Source organism: Ascaphus truei, chromosome 4 (genome assembly GCF_040206685.1).
Source record: "Ascaphus truei isolate aAscTru1 chromosome 4, aAscTru1.hap1, whole genome shotgun sequence".
Taxonomy (NCBI): domain Eukaryota; kingdom Metazoa; phylum Chordata; class Amphibia; order Anura; family Ascaphidae; genus Ascaphus; species Ascaphus truei.
This window is the reverse complement of record NC_134486.1, coordinates 387,484,721-387,509,486: the sequence shown is the minus strand read 5'-3', so window position 1 is coordinate 387,509,486 and position 24,766 is coordinate 387,484,721. Positions and strand designations below refer to the sequence as shown.

At 46.4% G+C, this 24,766-nt stretch overlaps 1 protein-coding gene across 4 annotated transcripts in view; it reads right to left on the bottom strand.

The window, feature by feature from the left end:
- The window catches only part of CYP39A1 (cytochrome P450 family 39 subfamily A member 1), a 154,441-nt gene that overhangs the window by 65,257 nt on the left and 64,418 nt on the right, over window positions 1-24,766 (bottom strand). The window contains exons 1-2 of one of the 4 annotated variants that reach the window (XM_075598525.1): window positions 22,310-22,632; window positions 222-357 (exon numbers count right to left, since the gene is read on the bottom strand). In XM_075598525.1, the coding sequence (XP_075454640.1) occupies window positions 222-357; window positions 22,310-22,507 (334 nt within the window). In that variant the 5' untranslated portion in view covers window positions 22,508-22,632. Of the gene's footprint in view, window positions 1-221; window positions 358-9,628; window positions 9,648-11,813; window positions 12,018-22,309; window positions 22,633-24,766 lie in introns of those variants that run through there. The other 3 variants (XM_075598526.1, XM_075598529.1, XM_075598527.1) reach the window with 3 other exon arrangements.

Here is a 24,766-nt window from a genome sequence, read left to right as displayed (position 1 = left end):
GGGAGCTGAACCCCATTAATTTCAGCTGGCACCCCCTACTTCAATGGGTGTTACCTGCCACTCAAGTTAATGGCAGTTAACACCGATTGAGCTTTGTGAACCCCCCACGTCATGTTAAAAAAACAATTTCTGTGACAATTGTATGCAGTGTTTAAATGCCTCCACACACTAGGGAATATACATGGCAGGACGAGGCGTATGTGTAACCATTTACTTATTACCTGTGTACTGGACTGGTTTTTGGACAGCTTGTTGAAAGTCCACTAGCTTCGATGTGAAGAAGGTAGATGTAGCCTCCTCTCCACTCACAAAGGTTAGCCTGTTACCCACTGCCAGCACCGTGAAAACTGGTCCGTGCTGTAAGAAAATGTAACCACACACATTACTGATTACAGGCATACCACGCATTAACGTATGCAACGGGACAGGAGCAGGTATGTAACACAGGCATACCCCGCAATAACGTACGCAACGGGACCGGAGCGTGTATGTAACACAGGCATACCCCGCAATAACGTACGCAACGGGACCGGAGCAGGTATGTAAAGCGAAAATGTACTTAAAGTGAAGCACTACCTTTTTCCCACTTATTGATGCATGTACTGTACTGCAATCGTCATATACGTGTGTAACGGGTATTCCCCCCCCCAATCGCAGATATAGTGTGGGTGCAAGGAACATACGGTGTTACCAGGTGTGGTGCTTTACCTGCTTGGCTCACAGGAGGGCTGAGCTTCCGCCACGGGGAACCTGGGGCAATTATATTAGGAGTAACCTTGTACTCGGTGCAGCGCCTCCACTTGCGATGGTTCCTAGCAGAGCAGGAATTGTTCCTCACAGGACACATACAAATACTCACACACCTTAAGTATGATAACCAATACTGTTTACTTAAGGACACATGAACCATATAACCATGTAGCATAACAGGTGTTCCTCTCTGGAGGAGACACTAGCTAATGTGCCTCGCAGGACACTTCCCTCAACACCGGGTGATCCCACCCCGTGTCCATATGATCCCCACACAATATGTCCTCTCCCTTTTTGGGAGAACCTAATAAGGGTGACTGCGCAGTCACTAACTAAGGGAACTGTTGGTGCACTTGCAGAATTAGAGTACCTGCCGAGCACTCCAGTGTTCGGATCTGCAACTGCTTCGAAAAGGATCCGTCGAGTTCCGTCACGACATCCAGGATCCACCGTCCGGGGAGATCCCACCAGAATGGCCTCTGCAGCCGCAACGAAGAGCTGCGCCCAACCTTCGGAACACTGCGCAGTATGTGCTGAGTCCCTAACTGACCCTTATGAACTCCGGTGACACTCGCTATAGGCCGTTCCTACAGCACAGCAACCTTGATGGCTTAAGGGGAAACTCCTAGGGGCCTACAGGGTAGCCTATCCTATGCAAGTGGGTCCCTGACCCCCTGCACCCGCACTACCTCTTCCCGTACCGCCCGAGTCCCCTATGCCTCACTACTATCTAACTTGTCCCAGCGCCTGCAGCAACGCACTACAACCTACTGGGTACTTGCAGCCAACGTGCTGCACAAACACTGTGCCCTGCTTGTCAGCTGACAGCTGTGACTGACAAGACAGCACACACACACTAAGGGCAGAGTCCCTATCTAAGGGGCCTTCCCTAAGAACTTACCCACTAACCTAGTGGGGAGTGGAACCTACCTGGGACCTGGGGGTAACCTGGCCTAGTGTAAGAGCCTTGCTCCTTACACACTTCCTCCCCCTTCCTGCTCCCAGCTCCAACTGACAAAAACCCTGTCTGCACACAACATTGTTGCAACTCTGCAGCATGAGAATCTGCCAGCTCTATTGGCTTCAATGCTGCCTGTGACCAGGGTGAAAGGGCAGTTTACTGCGCATGTGCGACGCTGTAATGGCCGCCGCTACCCTGGACAACCTCTGCGCATTGCGCGAACCTCGCGCCACAACCAAGATGGCGGTGCCCGCCGGGAGAAGTCGCCGTCCCCTTCCCCCACTGCCACAGGGGTAAGGCAGGGGGCAAAGGAAGATCAGGGGAACCGGGGGTGACCCCCTTACACGTGCATAACTGATGTAAATAACGCATGTGTAACAGGCTCTATAGTCTCCCCGCTTGCGCACAGCTTCGGTACAGGTAGGGAGCCGGTATTGCTGTTCAGGACGTGCTGACAGGCGCATGCGTGAGCTGCCGTTTGTCTATTGGGCGATATGTCCTTACTCGCGAGTGTACTTAAAGTGAGTGTCCTTAAACCGGGGTATGCCTGTACAACACAACCAGGGCAGCTTTTATACTTTACTTAGACATGTGCCGTAATGCATGGGTGATCAACTCCAGTCCTCAAGCCCTCCACCCCTCCAACAGCTCAGGTTTTCAGGATATTCCTGCTTCAGCACAGGTGGGTGAATCAGAGGCCCAGTCGAAGACTGCCTTATTGACTGCTGCATGTGTGTAAATACCCACGGTTCCGTACTTCAGTGTAACTTAGTGAGCCTGTCAGGACTCTGATTGAACCACCTGTGCTGATATCCTGAAAACCTGACCTGTTCGGGGGCTTAAGGACTCGGGTTGAGCTCCCCTGCCATAAAGCAATCAAACAATATCTGGAGTACACTCCACAAATGCATTCTAACTAATCCAGGCTCAGACGCAACTTTTCGTCCTTCCTTTAAATCACTGTTTTTTTCTATTGAAAAAGGAATGTTTTAAAAGAGCTTTGTATCCGCCTCTTACTGTAGGTAATGGTTAAGTCAAATGTGTCCACAAAGGTGTACAATAAAAATACAACCAACCTCACACTGATGAGACTCTAAAGGTTGAAACAGCTGTCTGTGAATAGGTTTACTGGCTATGCACTTCTTTAACTCAGGCTGTGCTGAAAAGCTGTGTAATACAGCAGGCATAAGCTTATAGGGGTCCATGTTACAATGGATAAGAAGTAAAAAGTGACACACTGCTCATTTGCATGTCATTACCCAGAATCCTTTGGTGCAGTGGAAGCATTGTATGCTAAGAGATAATGGGGAAAGGCAGGGTTGCAGACCTGTCTGAGACATGTGTGCACCACAAGTGGTATTTTTATTTGCTGTACAATAAATAAGTACCGCATTGACCCGATTATTAGGCAATGTTTTTTTTTATAATAAAGTTAAGTTGAAAAAATCCCTACTCGCCTAATAATCGGGTCCCGCTCACTTTGCGAGCCAATCAGCAGTCGGATTGGTAGCAGATAAGAGGTAGGAGGGTAAAATAGAGGAAGCTCCACCTTGGGGGGGGGGCGGGAGGGGGGGAGGGGGGGAGGGGAAATCGAGGCAGCCATGTTGCTTGTCGCAGGAAGGTCAAACCGAGAGACACACACACACAGACTGAGAGAGACTGAGACACAGAGATGGCGTGTGTGCGGTTGTATATACAGTATATTCAGGGTCGCCCTACAAATCAGGAAAATACGGTAATATTCAAGCACATGCAAAACATGATGTAGTGGGGGCTAATGCTGTGTGTGGGCCCAGATGCAGAAAATACAATACATAAAAGAAAAGAAAAAGGAGTTCATTCCCCAATAAAAGATAGCAATACCACATTTAAGCAGAGGCACAGATCCACAAAAGGGTGCAAATGTTTAGCACACATTTACTCCCATTCATATCAATGGGAGCTGAGGCAGGCTAAAGCTTAGCACACCCTCTTGTGGATCTGGGTTAAAGAATGTTGACTGATCAGGCTATTGAGCTAATCTCCTGGATCTCGGTTTGTCCTTCTACTCTCATGCAACACGTCAGAATGTTTTCCTCGACAAAGTTTGAAGGCCACTGATCTGCAGTAACCCAGACCTGGGCAAGAGCTCAGTGTCTATATACACAGTGATGAAACAAATTGTCGTTCCCCGGTTAAATGAACTGGGGTCAATTAGGCCGGCAGACAAAAGACATAACTGCAGCTCCCAACTCTTAGAAATGTCACTTTGTTGAGACTTTGGGTCCCATTTACTAAACAGAGCTAAGCCTTAGGGCATTCAAGTGAATTGGGACATAAGGCTCCTTAACACTGCTTAGTAAATATGGCCCATTATCCCTCATACACATGGGAATGTCAGGATTACAGTTTCCCAGAGACAGAAGTTATAATACAAAGGCAAAACATCAGGCATTTCATTTCTAAATTATAGTAGCCTAAATTGGTACTAGAGGACCCTACAATGCATTATGTCTCGAAACCTGCTTAGTTAAAATAAATCCCTGCATGTTATCACTGCGCATGCTTGTGTCACCGATAGACCTTCATCTATTTCCCAATAGCCCTCCTGGATCCTTTTCACTGACTTGTAGGGCACTTTCACTTTCCTGATCAATGCTGGAATGCAGCAGCCTGACACTATTGCAAGGAAACGGACGTATAAGTGCCCAGGGTGGCTCCAATGATTCTATAATACCTCGTCCCAGTCTTAATTCTATAAGCTGCGTAACTCACCAGGCAACAGCTCTAGGGAATCCATGTACAAAATAAATAGCAAGTTCAAAGTGACACACCCACGGGGTGAGGTCGTTTACACGTCCCTACCCAGAGTCCCTGTCTGCATCTTACCACTGTCTGAAGTGGCAATGAGGTGAATGAAGCATGTTTGGGGACCAGAAACAAATGTTATATCTATGGCGCTGGGTACATAACACAGAAATAGATGTAAATGTCATACAACCAGTATAGTGATGAACTCCTCTGGTGCTCTTCCAATGAATGCAGCAGTTCATGCAAAAAAGATAAAGACAAACATAGCGTAATACAATCACTAACAATACATACTAGACAGACTATAACACTAAAAAACAAACATGTGCTGAGACACAAGACTGAAGTAAAATATCACATTTAATAAAACAGCATTTAAAAATAAAGGTCACGTCTGCACAGCAGCCTCAGATGAAATGCCCGCTTACCAGACATACACCAGACATACACAGATCACAATCAGTGGATAAATCGGAGAGTATCCCCTCTCATGTGAACCACACCGCGTGTGCTGGCATCTGGCTGGAGCTCAGGGAGAATCCCTTGCCGTCTGTAACGTCATGAACCTCCGCTCCCCACGTGCACGTGCACCGGCTGGTAAGTATTTTGAAAGCCGCCAAGATTTCCTCAGGATGCACGTCAGGACCCACTACCGGTTGCTCTGATGTGTTGGGGGATCAGTGCACCGACCGCCGCAACCGGAGACCGCAGGCAAGGCTTCAGATCAGGCTCAATGGCGCAGTAGGTATGGAGGCAACAACTGCACCGACGAAGACCACCCTACGCGTTTTGGAAGACTGCGCTTCCTTCTTCAGGGGTAAACAAGTAGTTCCTATGCCTTGCAGAGTCCGCATCTAAATAGTCCCGGTTTAAAGGTACATGGACCCAATACATGGATTGCACATGCGCAGTAGCTCAAGGATAGGACGCTTGGTCTCAGCAACACTGACAACAACATTAAATGACATATAACACATATATTATCACTAAACAATGATTAAAACAATATGTAAATACTAACACTAATGAACATCCTTCTACAGTACCTAAAAATAAAACAAAAAACAAAAGTCAAAAAATGTATATGGTTATGCATGACATGGACACATGGCAATGATGCACAATAACACTTAACCCCTTGGGGACCAGCTCTTGATACTGAGTGATCATTACAATTACAAAAACCCTTTACAGAATAGAGTACATCCAAGTTAGAATACCCATGAGTGTATCTACAAATGCATGGGCAGATACACTGATGGCTATTCTATATTGGATGTTTTCTATACTGTGAAGGGTTTTTGTATTTGTAATTATCACTTCGTATAAAGTTATCAAGAGCTGTTAACAACTCTTCTATGGGCTTTAGCCACAGATGATGCTTTAGTTGATGAAATTGCCCAGCAGCTAAAAATAATGTTCTTCTGCAAATGAACAAGTACAAATCTCAGGCCATGATCTTTGCCTTCAAGTTCACAGGCCATGATCTTTGCCTTCAAGTTCACAGGCCATGATCTTTGCCTTCAAGTTCACAGGCCATGATCTTTGCCTTCAAGTTCCCTGAAATCATACATGATGAACGGTTGGACTGTAATGATTGTCAGAAGTCCAATACAAGCAGCTTTTATTGACCCATTAGGAAAAAATAAATTAAAGTCCAGCTTGCTTTGGAGCACCAGCTCCATTGCGGGCTATGGAGTTTACCAGTTCTAGAAAAGGCTATGGGGTTCACCAATTCTAAAACAGGCTATGAGGTTCACCAGCTGTAGAGTACCAAACAATCAACCAGGCCTACAGTAGGTACTGTAATCGGAGTCATGACACGCTCACTAAGTTGCAGTGAAGTACAGAACCGTGGGTATTTACACACATGCAGCAGTCAATAAGGCAGACTTTTGCAGGTCTTCAGATATCGGAGGTCTCTTCTAACCCTTTCCTGGCTGAAACAGAGAGCTATAGCACACAGGGAGCAAAAATGCTTCTACTTGTACCATGCCGGACTGTTGGACCTGAAACAACCCTGAACTTTACCCTCAGAGGATTCTGGGTAAGAAGAGAGACTGTGTTTGTTCATAAGAAGAGATTCTGCTTAAGACTTGGCCAGTGGAATCCTGCAAGTAATGAGTTAATGTCTCAAAGAGACAAGGCAATATGAAAAAAACAACCTTGGAATTCCTGACACAGGACTGCATGCATCCCACACAGCTAGGCCCAGCAACAGATAACACAAAACAAATGATATACAGTTATGGAAGAAGGGAGGTATTTGGCGCATGCGCAGAGAGAATTCAAGTCGTAAGAATGACAGCTTTTCTAAGATAAGATAAGCCCTGAATAAGATTCCTTTGTCTTGATCAGAGAACAGAACTCTTGATTGCTTTGTCCTGCACACAAAAGACAGAGCTGGCTATGTTACTCGTATTAATACTGTGTGTTAGAAGAAAGCAAGAATGCTGGAGGAGAGAGAGGCGAAAAGAATTGATGACAACATAAAGGTATGAGAGAGAGAGTCAAACCCGCCATTATTTCGCAAGGGGCTGGGTTGGCACGCGAAGCGCGCATGGGTTGAGCCCTGGGTTTTAAAAAATAAGGTATTTGTACATTAGTGGAGCAACACACAATTAAATATAAAATAAACTGAGGGAGATATCCTTATTTTCTTGTCAGAAAATGCCAGGTCAAGTCCCCATCTTCACCTGGCATATTAGACAGCAGAGAACAGGTAAAGGGCGGTTAATTGCTGCTCCAAGAGAAGCAAGACGCAGAGTGAAGGGTAATGAAATTCAATGCGCTTCAGCTTTCCAGTCATAGTCAATGTCAATAATTAAATAGCAGTGATGGCTGCTTTTCAAGTAGTGACGATGAAATACAAGCATGCCACTTATTTTATTGTATTTATGTATTGGCACTTCTGTACACAGATGTACCACACAATGCCACTAGTTTGCGCCGGTGGTGGGTGGTACTGCACAGATGGGTGAAACCTTGAAACCCAGGAAGACATATGATTTCACAAGGAACTAGATCAAACACACAATGGTTGTATAATTGTGTGTGTGTATATCTCTATTCTCTATTCTCAACGCACGCAGCACTTTACAAAATTATAATACAAGGTAAATAAATGACACACAGTAGGGATAAGTGCAACAGGTAAATGACAAACTAAGTGGTATGTTGGGAGGATTATACATGCAGCGGGAGTAAAAGTGCATTATTAAAAGTGCAGTCAGGGAAGGTCAGGTGCACCTGGAGTGTGTAGAAGAGGCGTAGAAAATGTAATGATGTGACTCTTCCTGCCCGGCTTCCAGGGAGATTACATCGGAGTACAGTGTTTGGTGTAAAAAACAGATAGGTAGCGCTATATCCTATTGTGCAGGCAGCCTGTGATATATCCCTGAACCCCAGTCAGGTGTAGATCAGTGGAAAAATATATATCAATGGCGCTCTGCACTAACAATGTATAACATATAATAATAGTAATAAAAATATACAACCAGTGGCGTGGATGTTTCTCCTGGAAATGGATATATCTCCATTTCCAGGAGAAACATCCACGCCACTGGTTGTATATTTTTATTACTATTATTATATGTTATACATTGTTAGTGCAGAGCGCCATTGATATATATTTTTCCACTGGAGTACAGTGTTTGGCTACTCTGCATGGTTTTCCTTGACTCAGGGTGCTGGATTCAGGCTGCCGGGTGATGAGATAGCAAGGAGGGAAAATAATGGGCGCCAGGAACTTTTATAGTACAACATACATCATTATTCGTGTCCCCAGGCACGGGGAGACATCACTCACATCCGACAACGTTGTACTGCATTTCAGTCTTTATTCATGGATCTTGTACTTTCGTAAGTGCCCACGCTTAACACTCATAGGGAGGTTTGTCTCCTTAGTTGCTTCACTGTTATGGGACCCGGCCATCCTTTGTTGCTTTTGGAATACCCATCTGTACTGCCCCATTTAGCTTAGCCCATTATGGGAATCGTGGCTGGTCCTCTGTAATGGACAATGATACCTTTTGGCCTGTATGGAAACTGCCACTTCGTTACAGTCAGAGATAAATACTAATGCCGTAGCGTCAATGTGCCAACACTGGGAGGCTTCTTTCCTGAGGCCTTCTTTGGGACATGCTGGACTCCATTAGCCATCTTCTGGGATCCTAGTTTAAAGGGCACTGGCCCTATCTACAACATAACAAATAAAGGTAGGGCCTGGTCTGAGCTATTGCTTTATGCATACATCTATCTACGTCTCCCCGAGGCTCCTCTACTCTTGTACCCCCAGAACCTAACTTTTCTCGATCCTTCCTCCTATTCTAAATACACTCCCATGACAAGCATTGCACTGCACAAGCATTTTGTGAGATGAGATAGATATATAACTACTAACCTTGGCATCCCAGATATAGAGAATGGGGATCAAGAGATTTTAGATATTATGCAATCACTCCAAACAAGAAATTGAACGCACCCCAGGCGAAGGGCCACACACTTCCCTTAAAAGCCAAAGTCGCTTCACAGCCCACCTCGAGGTCAAGCGCTAATATTGCCACATTTGTTAAGTCTGGTCACGAAGGATCTCGAATCCATCCACTCTACCAAAAGAGACTCCAACATGAGACCCCAGAAAAACAGGCCTTGAAAGAACTTATAGATATGGAACATATAACTATAAAACTAGCAGATAAAGGCCGGAACATTGTTGAAGGACAAACAGACAATTATGTAGCAGAGAACAAAGGACTGCTGAATGTCCGCAAGTGTTACATGTACCTGTGGACTAAAGTATGTCGGCAAAACCCGCAGAGATATTTAGATAGAGAATACTTGAACATCTGGGATCCATAAGAAACATCTTTGACACCCCTCTCTCACACCACATTAGAAATCAACATGGCGGCGATGCAAAGCGCATCACATTCCAAGGTATAGCGTGTATTTATATGCAAGGCAAAGGAGAGAGAGAAGGGCCACAGTGAAAAAAGACAGCTAAAATTTTGCACACTTTTTCATCAGGGTAGAGAGAAGGGGAAGGGGGGGGGTTGGGAGGGGTGAGAGATGAAGACAAGGGATGGCTGATATTAAATCAAACTTGTTGACTGGGGACACACTCACATTAAAAACTCTCAAAACTTGATTTGATGTCTCCTCCTCTTTTTGTAGTTGGTGTCTTCAACAGATGTCTTCTCTTCTATGTGCAGGTAGATGGATTGAGGCCGAGGAAATGCCTCCTAAAATCTTCCTTAGTAAAAAATATAAAAGGGAAAAAATAGTGCAATACAGTTTATTTACGAATAAAAACTAGAGATTTAAAACTTACAAGCGACCGATCAATTCGAGCATAGGAAGGAGATGCCGCCAGGCTCCACAACTTGTCCCTTTCTGGGCAGTGGTGTCCCGTCTCGGCTGGTTCCCGCTTGGCAGATGTATACTGTCTGTGGCTTGGGTTGCAGGTGGCCGCAGTGCGGATGTCCAGAGCCCGTGCACAGGCTATGTCCTCCCCCTCCGGCCGCCTATCTTCCCCGTGCAGACAATTCCAGGCTTCCCTGCTCCGCTGTGCATGCGCATGCGCAGACGGCGAGACGCTGGGCCAGGGAAATCAGAACTCCTCACTATGGTGGCTTGTAGAGACCAAAAAACGTCAGACGCGTTTCGCCAATGCTTCCTCAGTGACGTCAGCAAGTTCGGGGTAGCAGTAGTCTTTTATACCATGTATATTGCTATATCGGTGTCATAAGCAATCGGGATCACACAATGAGCAATGATTTTGTAACTTCAGTCAGTTAGATGGAAACCATGGAGTTTGCAATGAGTCAGAAATGGCAACTGGGACAGAGAGCTATTACAAAGGGAGGTGAGGCAGGTATACAGATTGAACACCTTATCTCCCTATGGGCTGAATGAAGGTTTTGTATGTACCCCCTTTTTGTAACTATTACTAATCACTTTTCTAATACTATGATATACAACAGTGACCATGAGTGTTGTTTTCTAAAAGTACCCATATGTTACTATTCATTATCTTAAAAATGTTAAAAACGGCAAAACAAAAGATGAGCACGCATCCAACTATGAGTGGGACATATACACCAGCAGCATGATGCATTTAGCGCCACTAGGCTGCTATGGCAACCATAGAGATTAAAGGGGTGGTCAGTGACGCGACTAACGCCCACCCCGAAAGAAGGCGTAATCTCTAACGCCGAAACGTACGTCGGGTAAATCAGCTGTTAGACTGATCTCTCTGAATTTCGCAACGCTAGGAGCACTGGTGTGTAATAAACGCCTGCAGGAGCGACACGCTCCGCTTATGATTACTCGTTTTACACTTAGCGCCACACAGTACAGCCTCCATGAGCGATGTGGATAGGAGCACTGCTGTACACACACCGCACGCAGGAGCTTTCATGCTCCCATCAAGGCCACCGGGCATTACAGTAGAGGTACACAGTACAGTAAGCGTGCTTCATTTTTTTATGCACATTGAACTCACTTGTATATCTCTCAAAAAAACAGAATTTCCCGAGCTTTTATGTACCTTAATCGTGATACCTAGGTTTAACTGAAACTTCAAAATTATCTGCATGCTGTCCTGTCTCGCTGGGATCAAAATATAATATTATTTCTATGCTTCTCAGTCAGTACTACTGACTGCCACACTGCAAAAACCTGACTTTACATTTTTACACAAAATAAACCTTGCAGCTTTATCCTATAGCTGGAGCACCCCCTGAACCCCTATACCAGGTTCAGGGTAACTTGGGCATGAACTCGGCACCCCACTTTTATACTAGGGACCCCTGTACCGTTCTGGTGATACCTTAATCCCCTATGCCCCTTTTATCTTTCTGGTCTGTGCTGAAGCAGGGACTCCTGGCGGTGAGCTGCTAGAACGTTTTCAGGGTAGGATTTTGACCAAAGAGCATTGTGCTTCAATGTATCCGAGAATCTTACCTGATTCCCGGATACATTTTGGGGTATCCAGTAACTCTGGAACCCCGCTACATAGCCACAATCTGGAAAGATTTTCTCCGCAAAACCCACCCTGAAACTCACAGCCTAGCAATCTCTGCTTGCTGGCACTCCTGGAAAGGCAAAAACATAAACATTCTTTATTGTTGCATATTTAGCTGACACTCTAGGACCCCAAAACATGGATCAGGAGAAACCAAGAGGGCTTGACCTTTATTAGTGAGCCTGGTTACCCCTTCACCGTCACAGCGTATTTTAGCAATGTTGCGAAGAAACTGCAACATTTAGTAACACCGTTTAAAAGGACCAGTTTTAGCAATGCACTCACCTTTTTGCCGCCGCCCTCCTCCTCCAGCGTCAAATGAAGCCATAACATCACATGACATGGAATGACGCCGAACGAGTTGTCAGAGCAATTTGATGTCGCGTTGTCATGGCAACGTGTCGCCATGTGGGCACTGGCCTTCTAAAATCTTCCGAAGGTGGCAAATGGAAGCGTTGTGGCGCCGAGATGCCGTCCCCCCTCCACAATTTGCGGACCTACGCCTGGGCCTAGTGAGGAAATACGGGACTGTGTTTCTATTTGGGGAGAAGGAAGCGGAGGAGTCGATTGTGACCCCTAGGCAGCGTGCGTGTGAGACTGGGTGTTATTGACTGTAATGGAGAAGGGAATAATGGGACCTGGTTTGGGAGGTATTGAGAAATGTTGTCTTAACCATGTTCAGCTTGAAGTGACAAAGGGCCATCCAGGCAGAGATTGCCGATAGGCACTCTGTCATTTTTGACTGGACTGCAGGTGTAAGGTCAGGTGTGATATTTACATAATAGATGAGGTTGAAAAAAAGACATATGTCCATCAAGTTCAACCTATGCTAAATGTAGGTACAGATACTCCATCCTATATCCGTACTTTAAGTATATTGATCCAAAGAAAGACAAACAAAAATTCCTAGTGAAATATCATCTAATGATATCTCAGAAGGGGAAAAATAAATTCCTTCCTGAATCCAAATATTGGCAATCAGATTACTCGCTGGATCAACATTCTTCCCATGTTTACTTATTTGGTATATCCCTGTATACCTTTCCTTTCTAATAAGATGTCCAACCTTTTTTGAAGATATCTATTGTATCTGCCATCACAGTCTCCATGAGTAATGAAATCCACATTTTAATTGCCCTTACTGTAAAGAACCCTTTCCTTTGTTGCTGGTGAAATCTCCTTTCCTCCAACCTTGTTACGATTGTGCTCGCCACAAACCGGGACCGGATCGCGGGGCTGAGGTGGGGTTATATAATCACCGACCTTAGTCCGCGCAGACTGATCCGGAGTGCGCAGTTCGTAGTCGTACGTAGCAGGGTCAGGATTGGAGAAGGCAGCATCGTCGTTATTCAAGCAGGAGTTCGGCAACAGGTAGTCAGGAGTTCCCCGCTTCAGCTTAGGAGCGTGAGCGGCCTCTTCGTGAGGAACGACCTCGGCCCATGACGCCGGTCTCAGCAGGGGGAGACAGCAGGCTGGCCGAAGTACACCGCAGGGCAGCGTCGGGAAACCAACGCTTCAGCACAGAAGTCAGGAACGGGCCCCCGCATGGAGCTAGCAGGCGGCCTCAGGAAACAATGCTTCAGCAGAGAAGTCAGGAACGGGTCCCCGCATGGAACTAGCAGGCGGCCTCAGGAAACAACGCTTCAGCAGAGAAGTCAGGAACGGGCCCCCGCATGGAACTAGCAGGCGGCCTCAGGAACTAGGGGCAAGAACCAGAAAGGTTAGTACACCAGGATACAAGCCAGGGTGGCTAGTGGCAGAGACAGTAACGTCCAGAGTAGGAATTTATGCTCGGCACTGTTTCAGTGCCAATGCCCAGGATATAAAGGGCGGAGATCCAATCACAGGAGGAGGGTGTGTGAGTATTCCTCCAATGATGAAGCACATGGCAGAAGCTGCAATGAGAGGCAGCACATGTGCCATTGATTGCCAGAGGAAGCTTTTGCAAATGCAGAAGTCTGCAAAAGCTATAATCAAAGCCAGGAGCGGATTCCTTACAAACCTTAAGGGATGACCATGTGTCATTTGTGTTGCTTTTGGGATGAATAAGTTCTTTTGAAAGCTCCTTGCATTGTTTCTGAATATATTTGTATATAGTTATTATATCCCGTCTTAGGGCCTCATGCAGAGAGCAGCGCTATTTACAATCTCGCCATTTTCCGGCGAAAATCGCGCAAAAAACAGCTGAAAATGGCGAGGTAGGAAAAAAGCGCCATTTTTTTTTCTATTTGAAAATCTCGCCGCGCGGCTGGCGAGAAACTACATCTCACCAGTCTGAAAAATATCCAAATTCAGAAAGGCGCGCTCGCCATCTAGCGGCTGTTTTGGGCGCGATTTTCTTCAATTTTCTCCGCCAACTAAAGTTGGCAAGAAGCAGGAGCTCACCGGCTATAGGGGGGAAAAAAAAATGCGCGATTTTTTTTTCTCCCTTCATCTCCTCATTTACAATTCTCCACATGCAGTAATGCTAAAAATAGCGGATTTCGCCCATTTCTGCATATGGAGAATAAAACTCTCCATTAAAGCTACTTTTTCTTAAACTCTCCAATTTATTCTAGCGCTGCTCTCTGCATAGGCCCCTTAGACAGCTCTTTTCTAATGTAAACAAATCTAATTTAGCTAGCCTCTCCTTATAAATCAGATTATCCACCCCCTTTATTAATTTGGTGGCTCTTTTCTGCACTTTCTCTAGTTCTATAATGCTCTTTTGTTTTCTAGTTCCAGTTCCATAATGTCGTCTGGAGTGGTGCCCAAAATTGTACTCCATATTCCAGGTGTGGTCTTACTAATGCTTTATAAAGGGGCACAATTATGTTTACTTCCCTTCCATCCATTGCCTGTTTAATGCAAGTAACATCTTGTTTGCCTTTGCAGCTACTGCTTGACTTGACTGTCTACAAGCACTCCTAAATCCTTCTCCAAGGATTCCCCCAATTTATCCCCATTTAATTTGTAAGTCGTTTGTTTATTCTTGTTTCCCAAATGCATAACCTTACATTTAGCTGTATTAAACCTCATCTGCCATTTACCTGCCCAAGTTTCCAGTCTATTCAAGTCCGTCTGGAGAGAAATTACATCCTAATCTGATTCTACTACCTTACACTAAATTGTGTATCGGCAAAGATGGAGACTTTGCTCTTTATGCCGACCTCAAGGTCATTAATGATGATGACAGGTGAATCCAAAGTTGTGGCAAAAATAGCCAACTTTGACTAAAACCTTCAAAAGAAGCGAATGTTTGCAGGATTTAAACATTTGCAAAACAATAAAGTACATTTATGTTGCCTCTTGAAAATGATATCAAATTTTACCAAACTTTTTTTTGCCTTTGCGCAAATTTCTTTAAAACGTTTTGCTGGAACGTTGATGAAATGACCATGGAAACCCCACACGTTTCTAGACCTGCACCTTTAACAAGCCGCATGCCAGATTTACAGCTCCCACACAGGGCAATAGTTTTTAAGCTTCACTGCTTGTGATCATACACTGGCTCGTTGTGTCAAAGCCAAGTTCTCCTCGCCAAGCTGCCTTCATTACAGAACCTCGGACTACATCAGCATACAAATGCACGGACTGATGGCTCATAGGCAACGCTCATGCTCTTTATGTGGATCCTTTTTTTGGTTTTACATGACGGGGTATTCACTACAATGATGTGTGTAGTGTATGTTCTGATACAAGCTGTATAACATATGCAATATATGTTAACCCTTTCGCTGCCATGTCAAGGAAAGGGTAATAGTGTTGCTGCAGTATATCTAATAGACCAGGCTTTGTAGCCAGGGGCGGTTTTGTGATATGATCAATAAATGATCCCTTTATTCACTATGGCTATACAGTACTAAACAATATATACATGTAGCCATGCATAATAATGACTGCATACGTCTTCTCTGTTGGCAGTAAGTCCTGGTATATACAGGCCTGCCCACAGTAGTTATGGAGGTTTTCCCTCACACCCAAGTGTGGTGCCCTGTGTAAGGATGGGAGTGGCTGTATGCTCTGAGTCCCTGGATAGTGACCTCAGAGATGCGCCTGCCCCCTGGAGTATAAAGGGCACAACACTGACAGTTAGTGGTTGTTCGGAGCAGAGAGTAACCCGAAGATACAGATATTGCAGGAACACTTTTGTGACCCTAGTGCAGTAACTAGCGGGAGCATAGTGATAATTCCAGTGTGTTTACGCCACGCTGTGTCCAGGGACCTGGCACAGTGGTGATCTCCCTAGGAGAAAGGGAATCCCACTTGATTATTGGAGGGCGTACCTGGCAAAGGGACATCACGCAGAGATGTGCGGCTAGAGCTGGCAGCTGCATGGGGCAGTCTGCTTCATCCCTGTACTTAATAAAGATGTCCTTGAAAACAAGAACCCCACTGTGTGAGTGTGAGATTACTCAACAGTGGATGGCACCAAGAAGGAGTTCCTCACCAGGACCATCTCCCTGCGGAAGCACAGATCCTGATGAGGTGGAGGCGCTGCACATGAAGTAAGTTGGACTCGTACCCACTACCTCAGCTACCTGTCCTGATGACATCCCCTAATAACACCAAGCGGGAGACTCAAGAGTCCTGTTACTTGCAGGTGCACCACCACACACGCCTTGTAATGGGGGACTGGTTAGACTACACGGGCCAATATGAGATTGGGTGGGTCAGGCCAGAGGGAACACCCGTTACAATTGGAGGCGCTGCTGAGAGACCTGTCAACAGGACAGGCTTTTGCTAGGCACACAGTAGGAATTAAGGAAAGTGTCTGCTGCCACTTTGTGCTTGAGGGACGGAGCCAGGGGTAGTCAGGGAGGTGCTGGAGCTGCATGCCGCAAAGACGCCTTGGGATCCGTTAGGGGTTAGTGAGTCTGGAGCCGGGGGCTATTGCTGTCCTAGTCGCCTTGAGGTAGCGCTAGCGGGGGACGCCTAAGGGATAAACTGGTAACTGAGAGCAGGAATTCTGGACGGGTCCGCACTAGGCTAGCCAAAAGTAGGTCGACGCCCAAAGTGCTGCATGGAAGAGCCAGAGTACTCTAGTCCCCATTCCAGATCACTTACCAAGGAGCCCAGCCTGAGGTAGTGCACACACGAGTCAGATCTACGTTAGGTACACAAGGTGGTGCACAAGGCATGTTTGTTGTACAGATGTGGTAGCTGCCCCGCAGAGCGGAGCTCCACGTACAGAAGATCGGGGTTCAATCAAAGAAACAGAGGGAGACCTGTCCAAATGGAGGATCTGTACAGCACAGAAGGTCCAGGATGGCAGGGAAGGAGAACCGCCAGAATGGAGGATCTGCACAGAGTAGAAGGTCCAGGATGGCAGGGGGCAGAGAGAACCGTCAGAATGGAGGATCTGCAGAGCGCAGAAGGTCCAGGAAGGCGGGTAACCGAGGAACATGCATATGACCTGTGCGTGGAAGAAGAACAAGCTACAGAAGAGACTTCTGTGAGCCTGTTGGAGACTGGCGTGACAGCCGTGGCTGCGCCGGGTTTGTCCTGTCTATGCTCTCGGGAAAGTACCCTCGAGACTAGTGAGGACGACAGTGTGCTTCGATGGGAGGAACAAAATGGACTTTGTTATACACCAATTAACAGACAGCCAGACGTTGCCTTCAAGGAAAGAAAAGACAGTGAACGAAAAGACAATGCTTACCAAGATGGCGGTTCCCGCGTTCCCGGGACACCGCGTGGGCATGCTGCAAAAGGTCTTGCAACTTTGCAGTCTGCTAAATGTTGGCCAGGATTGGCGCCAACGCGGAAACTCCACCCCGATGGGGAGTTTGGCGCGAAAGCTGGAGCCGCGCCCTCATGGACTATGACTCACTCCGCACCTGTGCTGGGTCAGCCTACAAATCTACGAGACATCCCCCTAGTTTCAACCAGGGGGAGTGGTTTGCGGTCTCACCGGATGTCGCAAGAGGAAATGGGAGGAAGGGTGACTATATCAGCCCATGCCTTTCAGTTGCGAAGAGCCATTGATCAGTATCGACCTCTGAGCAGAGTACCTCCGCTGATAAAAATGGCTGAAGCTGTTGATAAAGTGGACCAAGGTCCTGTGATTTCCACGCATCCTTATTCGGCTCCAGGAGGCTTCCTGGTGATCCGGGTAAAGGGTGTGGAGACTGTGGCGTGTCTCTGCCTGCAGTGCAGACTGCCGGGCGGAGCTGTGGGCAGCGAAGCCCGATGCCCCCACTGTGGACTGCAGTACATGTGGCCCATGACCACATTCGTACCGGTGCAATCTACGGGAATGACCGGAAATGTACCGGTGGCGACAGAAGAGCAGCCGGGAGCTCTCTGGAACAAGAGGGCCAGTCCCGCAGAGTCGGAGCCATCATTGGTGCTTCCGATAGAGAAACTCAGCCATCGGAGAGGTGATCACCGAGGAGCCCATCGCCGGTCTCCTACTGGGATGCCTCGGCCGAACTGCAAGCTGGAATCCTCGGACGAGGAGTGTGCAAGGCTGGCGAGTAAGACAGTCATCAGACGGGACTGTCATACCATTGGTACGCCATGGAGGGATGAAATTCCTCGTGGTGTGGAGACGCGGAATCGAATGTCTCCCGTACCGCGACCATCCGATCGCCGGAGTCCCACTGCCGTGGTGACTAGTGGATCGGACGGAGGCAGATCTACACCTACCCTGCACGGGACTAAGACACGGTGTCTGTCGCAGGCCCAGGAGGTGGAAGATCCAGAGGAGCGAGTCCAGAGCCAGACTGGATCGCGTGGCAGAATGGCGTTGGAGGAGATCCTTGTGGAGGAAGAGATTCCGCTTGGGAATCCACCGCAAGATGGCGTCGCAGCACGTGCGTGTGCGGAAGTGGTGCCGGAGAACCAGGGAGGCCCCGAGTGGGAGATGGTGCCGCCTCTGCGATCGAGCAGCGGGAAGCGATCCCCTATTATCCAGGGGAATGGACGTTTGAACTGCAACCCCAGAAGCTCCGCTGTTGAGAATAAAGATGGACTTTGTGGCGACGTCAAGACAGGTATCGCTGGAGAGCAGGTCGAAACCCTGTCAGTACCTACTGTTCGGTCCCGTCCCCACACCCCGTCCACACCCAAGGTTAGTCCTACGGCCCTCGCTAAAGCCCCTGTACCCGTCCCTATCCTATTTGGATCTAGTTCCAGTTTAGGGTTGTCCGGGGAGTCACGGGGTCCTTTTGATGATCGGACTGGGAGCCTGGACTTGGGTACGTCGGATGATGGGTCGGAGGGAGGAGGGAGCATGTCCCGACAAGTGTCGGTGTCGAGTGATTGTCCTAGCGGGATGAGTATTACTGTTAGGAATACCTCTCACCGTAAGGGAGTTAATACCAGATCTGAGGGTACATCTGGAGTGTCTTCTGGTGGGCCTGATGAGGAGTCCCTAGAGGAAAATGCAGATTCTAGCTCCGAGGAACGGAAGGAGACTAGGTGGTGGGCCCCCTTGTACGAGGGGTATGTCTCGTGGTTTGACCGCACCCGCTTTATTTTAGAGAGAGAGGGGGTGGTTGATCACTGGTGGGCTGCCGGGGATTTTGATGATGAATCCTACCTTAGGGCTCTAAGGGTACGATGGGACCGTATACAGGCAGGCCTAATTATTCCTAAGGGGTCCGCAGGGTTAGATGATCCGGTGGAGACACATGAGCCCCTATCATGGGTGTTGCCCGGGAAGGCTGGTCAAACCAGTTTAACTAGGGCTTGCAGAGCTGAGCGAGCTATCATTGCCAAGTACAGGAAGTCCCATGGGCTTGATTACCCCTATGTCCCTGATCCTCTAATGACAGAGATAGAGGAGAATAGGGAGAGATGGCTCAAGAATGATATTCAGTATTATATCATTGAGAGAGGGGGAGCCATTAAAGGTATACAGGCCGAGCAGAGGGTAGCTCAACTGATGCGGGTCTGGAAGATTGGGCGCAGTGTACATATGCACAAGGTGGTGTACTGTAATGAAAGAGGAGTACCACGGGAATACAGTGTGACTGTGCATGATGCCGCGGGGCGAGAGGTAAAGAAGCCAGATCCTCGGCATTACTATTGAGTGTCCAATAGAGTGGTCTGTTGTTTCTTTTGCGCTCCCTGCTGGTCAGTGAGTGTACTGAGCGTTCATTATTATGTTATGTAATGATGTTGCTGTGTTATTTGTGTGTTCTTTTGCAGTGTTTCCTGGCGCAAGGTACACCAAATTTAGGTCCCAGCCGGGACGGTGGGTATTCACCAGGGGGAGTATGTAGCCATGCATAATAATGACTGCATACGTCTTCTCTGTTGGCAGTAAGTCCTGGTATATACAGGCCTGCCCACAGTAGTTATGGAGGTTTTCCCTCACACCCAAGTGTGGTGCCCTGTGTAAGGATGGGAGTGGCTGTATGCTCTGAGTCCCTGGATAGTGACCTCAGAGATGCGCCTGCCCCCTGGAGTATAAAGGGCACAACACTGACAGTTAGTGGTTGTTCGGAGCAGAGAGTAACCCGAAGATACAGATATTGCAGGAACACTTTTGTGACCCTAGTGCAGTAACTAGCGGGAGCATAGTGATAATTCCAGTGTGTTTACGCCACGCTGTGTCCAGGGACCTGGCACAGTGGTGATCTCCCTAGGAGAAAGGGAATCCCACTTGATTATTGGAGGGCGTACCTGGCAAAGGGACATCACGCAGAGATGTGCGGCTAGAGCTGGCAGCTGCATGGGGCAGTCTGCTTCATCCCTGTACTTAATAAAGATGTCCTTGAAAACAAGAACCCCACTGTGTGAGTGTGAGATTACTCAACAGTGGATGGCACCAAGAAGGAGTTCCTCACCAGGACCATCTCCCTGCGGAAGCACAGATCCTGATGAGGTGGAGGCGCTGCACATGAAGTAAGTTGGACTCGTACCCACTACCTCAGCTACCTGTCCTGATGACATCCCCTAATAACACCAAGCGGGAGACTCAAGAGTCCTGTTACTTGCAGGTGCACCACCACACACGCCTTGTAATGGGGGACTGGTTAGACTACACGGGCCAATATGAGATTGGGTGGGTCAGGCCAGAGGGAACACCCGTTACATACAGTACATACATTAAATGATTACATAAACATTGGAAATGTATTCATACATCCCTCAATAACTTTTTTTATTTTATTTTTTAAACGGTGTCATGTGTAGAAAACATAATAAGCCGTTCACGTGGTGATAAAATTAAATATTGAGGTTTTCAGAGGAAATACGGTATTTAATTTAAATGTATTCGGGGAACCGCGGGGTCTCTGTAACCGCCGTGCACCCCCAGAAAATCTCGCACCTCCCATTTTGCGCACCCCTGCCTTAAGGGATGACCCAGAGTCCTTTGTACAGCACGTGGGATGAATAGTTCTTTTGAAAGCTCCTTGTACTTTCGCCGAATATATTTGTATATAGTTATCATATCCACTCTGAGACGCCTCTTTTCTATGTAAATAAATCTAATTTAGCTAGCCTCTCCTCATAAATTAGATTGACCATCCCCTTCATTCATTTGGTGTATATACATTTCAAATAAATACACTTTTAGGTCCCTGACATTAATGGGGAAAATCTATATTGTCCAAAATACCCGATTGACTTGAATGAATGGATCACAGTGTACAGAGCTTTTGAAACCTCACAGGTCTCTTCAGCAGTGTGGGGCAGGCTACACCGTAAACACGCAGAAGAAGACCCTTCATCTATAGAACAACTCATGTTGAGCCATTAAAAGATATCACAACTTACAAAAAGATCTACACTTTTTCAGGACCAATACAACTACTAGAACTTTGAACTACTAACATTTAGTGACAAAGGGCAAGGAAACCATAAAGATATAGGTACAATATAAGGACAGGTAGATCCCAACATGTGTCTAGTACTTCAATCTGACTTTTTGAGGCTTGAAAATGTTCAAATACAAACTGTTTTTAAACACTGACAAGACTGCAACAATTGTATTTGGGACCAAGGCTAAATTTCTAAAGTTTCCTATGAATGAGCTCCAGATCAGAGACGGAGACAGAGACGCCGCCAGTCTGAAACTAAAGCTGTCTCACATTTTAATCTGGTCTGTAACTGTTACATACGCCTATAATATATATTATCTCTAACTGTGCATGCAATGCCTTGTATATAATGTATAACCCTGTTCACGATGTATTTGTAATCATGTATTACTGAGGTTGAGGTAACGCTCAATGTATTACTTCCTGGTAAAACATTTTATAAATAAAACAATCCACGTTGATTTCAGCCTAAGGCATCGTCCAGGGTGGCGCTGAGCGGGCGGGTGCGTTCACGCTGGCCGCGATGGAACACATTGCGGCAATGTGTGTGGCCAGCGTGTGCAAGGCAATTTGAATTTGCCGCTCGCAAGCGCGTCACCTGAGTGGTTCGCCCTCTCCGTGACTGCGCCCCCAGGTGAGCGCGCGCTTAGCCGGCCACGAATCGCCCGGTCGAGCAGGGCGCAGCGCACGAGCACCAGCGCACCCGTTCCCTGCCTTGCCGCGCTGAGCGTGCAGGCGCTCATGTGCGGCGGTGCAAGCAAGCGGCAGATTCAAATTTGCTTGCTTGCAAACAGGTAAGCGCCGTGCATGCTCATGTTTGTCATGGGGCCAGCGCGAGCGCGCGCCCGCTCAGCATCACCCTGGACGCAGCCTTATTTGCTCAGATGCAATACAGGGAACAGCCTTATTTGCTCAGATGCCAGATCTGCCTCCTCTGGGAGGTCAAGTGTGACCTGGTCAGTGGTCATGTCAATAAGATACCTGTGCTAAGGGGACAGAGGTCTAGTTAAGGTCAACCAAGTCTACCTTCTCTCTGGCTCTCTCGATGAACTCCAAGGGCGCTCTCGCCATTTCAAAGGCGGCCCCAAACCAGGGGATCCAGCCACGGATGCAGGGGGGCGCCGAGAGCCCCTGCGACCCCCGGGGGGAAAAAAGAAGGCAGCGCATCAGCACCGCAGCCAGCAGAACTAGCAGCACAGCCACAGCCACGGGGAGCTGCTCCATCTCTGCCCGGTGACACACAGCAGCGGACTGACATGTGTCAGCCACCCGGGGCCATTCACCTGCGCTGCTGACGTCACAGAGGAGGGGGCGTGTCAGGATAGAAGTCCCTCATCTTTTTCTTTGCTGCAAGGTTCCATAATCGCATTGTGACGTCACAATGAAAGGGGGTTTCTCCCCGGCAGCCAATGGCGAACGAGGGTAGTCAGGACAAGCCGCCTATCAGGGGTTGCTGGGCTGGATCGTAAACATGCAAGGCAGAAGGTTAATGTATGGCTAGAAATAACAAATCATGTCATTATTCTGGGCTTGTTGAACTCGAGATCTGGATCACATTATTTTTTTACAAGTTTTAAAAGGTTTAATTGTACAGTATCTATTTGGGCTGTCGGAATAGAAAGGGAGAGCATTTTTAAATCATATCCAAAGCGAAAGTCTTGGGTTTTGTAAATCACTGAAGAAAAATATATATATATATTTTCTTCAGGAGTAACATATTAGTAAAAAGAAAAGAATTAGGAGTAAAACACTTCTAAAATAAATGTATATTATAATTGGGGTTTTATTGTCATATCTGCTCTATGATATATTTTATTGCATCAATTTTGTTTATTACATAAATAGAATGTATTGGCTTTTTTGAGGCATAAATCCAATAATTGTATTTATCCTTAATAGAGAGTATTACTATTAAGTATTTTTATGATTCAAGCATACAATAACAACATGTTTCTGCTGTAACATTATTGATGTATTTTATTGATGTCCCTTCTAGAACTGAAGTGATCTAATGGCAGTGAAATGTCTAGAAGGTTACATGCAGTTGATTGACACAATTTTTAAACGAATTAGACAAGTATGCATTTTTGTATCTTTTGTATTTTAAATATATTTTTTATTTGGGTATTTGCTATTTACAATATTAATACATTGTACAGAAAGAAGAAATAAATAGTTGTTAATATATCTCTTCAGTACATCATATTTGTCATACCAGTATTTAAATATATATATTTTTTTATATAAAGTTGCATGTCCAGAGTACTGTAGAGTGCAGACTGTTCCTTTAATTGACAGCTCTGAGGTTTTTCCATCATACATTTATCTATTTATTTAAATAAACCTAGTTCTATAATTGTTTGATTTTTTTTCTCTGTTATGTTTAACATCTTACCTTGTGACCCATTTAAAAAAATATATATATAAAAGTGAGTTAAAGCAAACAACCTTGAGCTTTAGACTAGCAGTACCAACTGTGTTACCGTAACATCTAATTTAACTTCTAAATTAACTTAACCAGGGTTCTGGATAGTGGGTCTACAGGAGGAATATATTCTTATATCTTTTTTTTTCTTACAGTAACTGAATTTTTTTTTATTGAAATTGCCTATAGGTTAAGCTGCACTTATCAATTAGTCTCTGCCAGTGTGCTGATAGATTCTCTCCCAACTCAGGAACAAGAGAAATGTAAGAACCATTGCCATTTAGATTGTGGTTTTCAGTTTGGGTATCTGACCTGTTCATTAGCTGTTCTATCAATAGTGATTAACTTGAAGAGCAGGGATCTAATAATTTTTATTGTAGGTGGATTTGAGTATAACACATTTAATCATGATTGCTTTCCTTGCTGATAAAAGTATCCGTTCTGTTGGACGAATTGCCTTTCTATTTTGATTGATTTTTTTGAGTCCAAGGCTCAATATTGGCACATAACATGGGGTGGGAGCTTTTCCCATGTAACTTTAGTCACCTTAGCTATATATTTTAGGACCTGGTTCCAAAAGTCTGATATCTTATTGCAAGACCAGAGACAATGCTTGAGGTCAGCTTTGATTAGTCCACATTTTGGACATTTTGTTGTGTCTTTTGTTTATCTAACAAAGGTACAGTATGTATGCTCTTTGGGCTATTTTGAATTGCATTTCTCTCCAATTTTCTGAGACTATTAACTTACATGTTCTTAACACAGTGGTTTTCTACCGGGGTTCTGTGAGCACCCTTCAGGGGTTCTGTGAGCACCCTTCAGGGGTTCTGTGAGCACCCTTCAGGGGTTCTTTGAGCACCCTTCAGGGGTTCTGTGAGCACCCTTCAGGGGTTCCGCGGCTGCCATGGGGGAGAGCTGGGTCAACACTCCCAGCTGTCCCAGGCCCGGCGGCACCCCACGCAGCAGTCACTGTGATGCTTCCTCTCCCTGCTCCTGTCGGTGCCGGGAGTCACTCGAGTTCAACTGCAGGCTGACAGGAGGACGCTTTGGATCAGCAC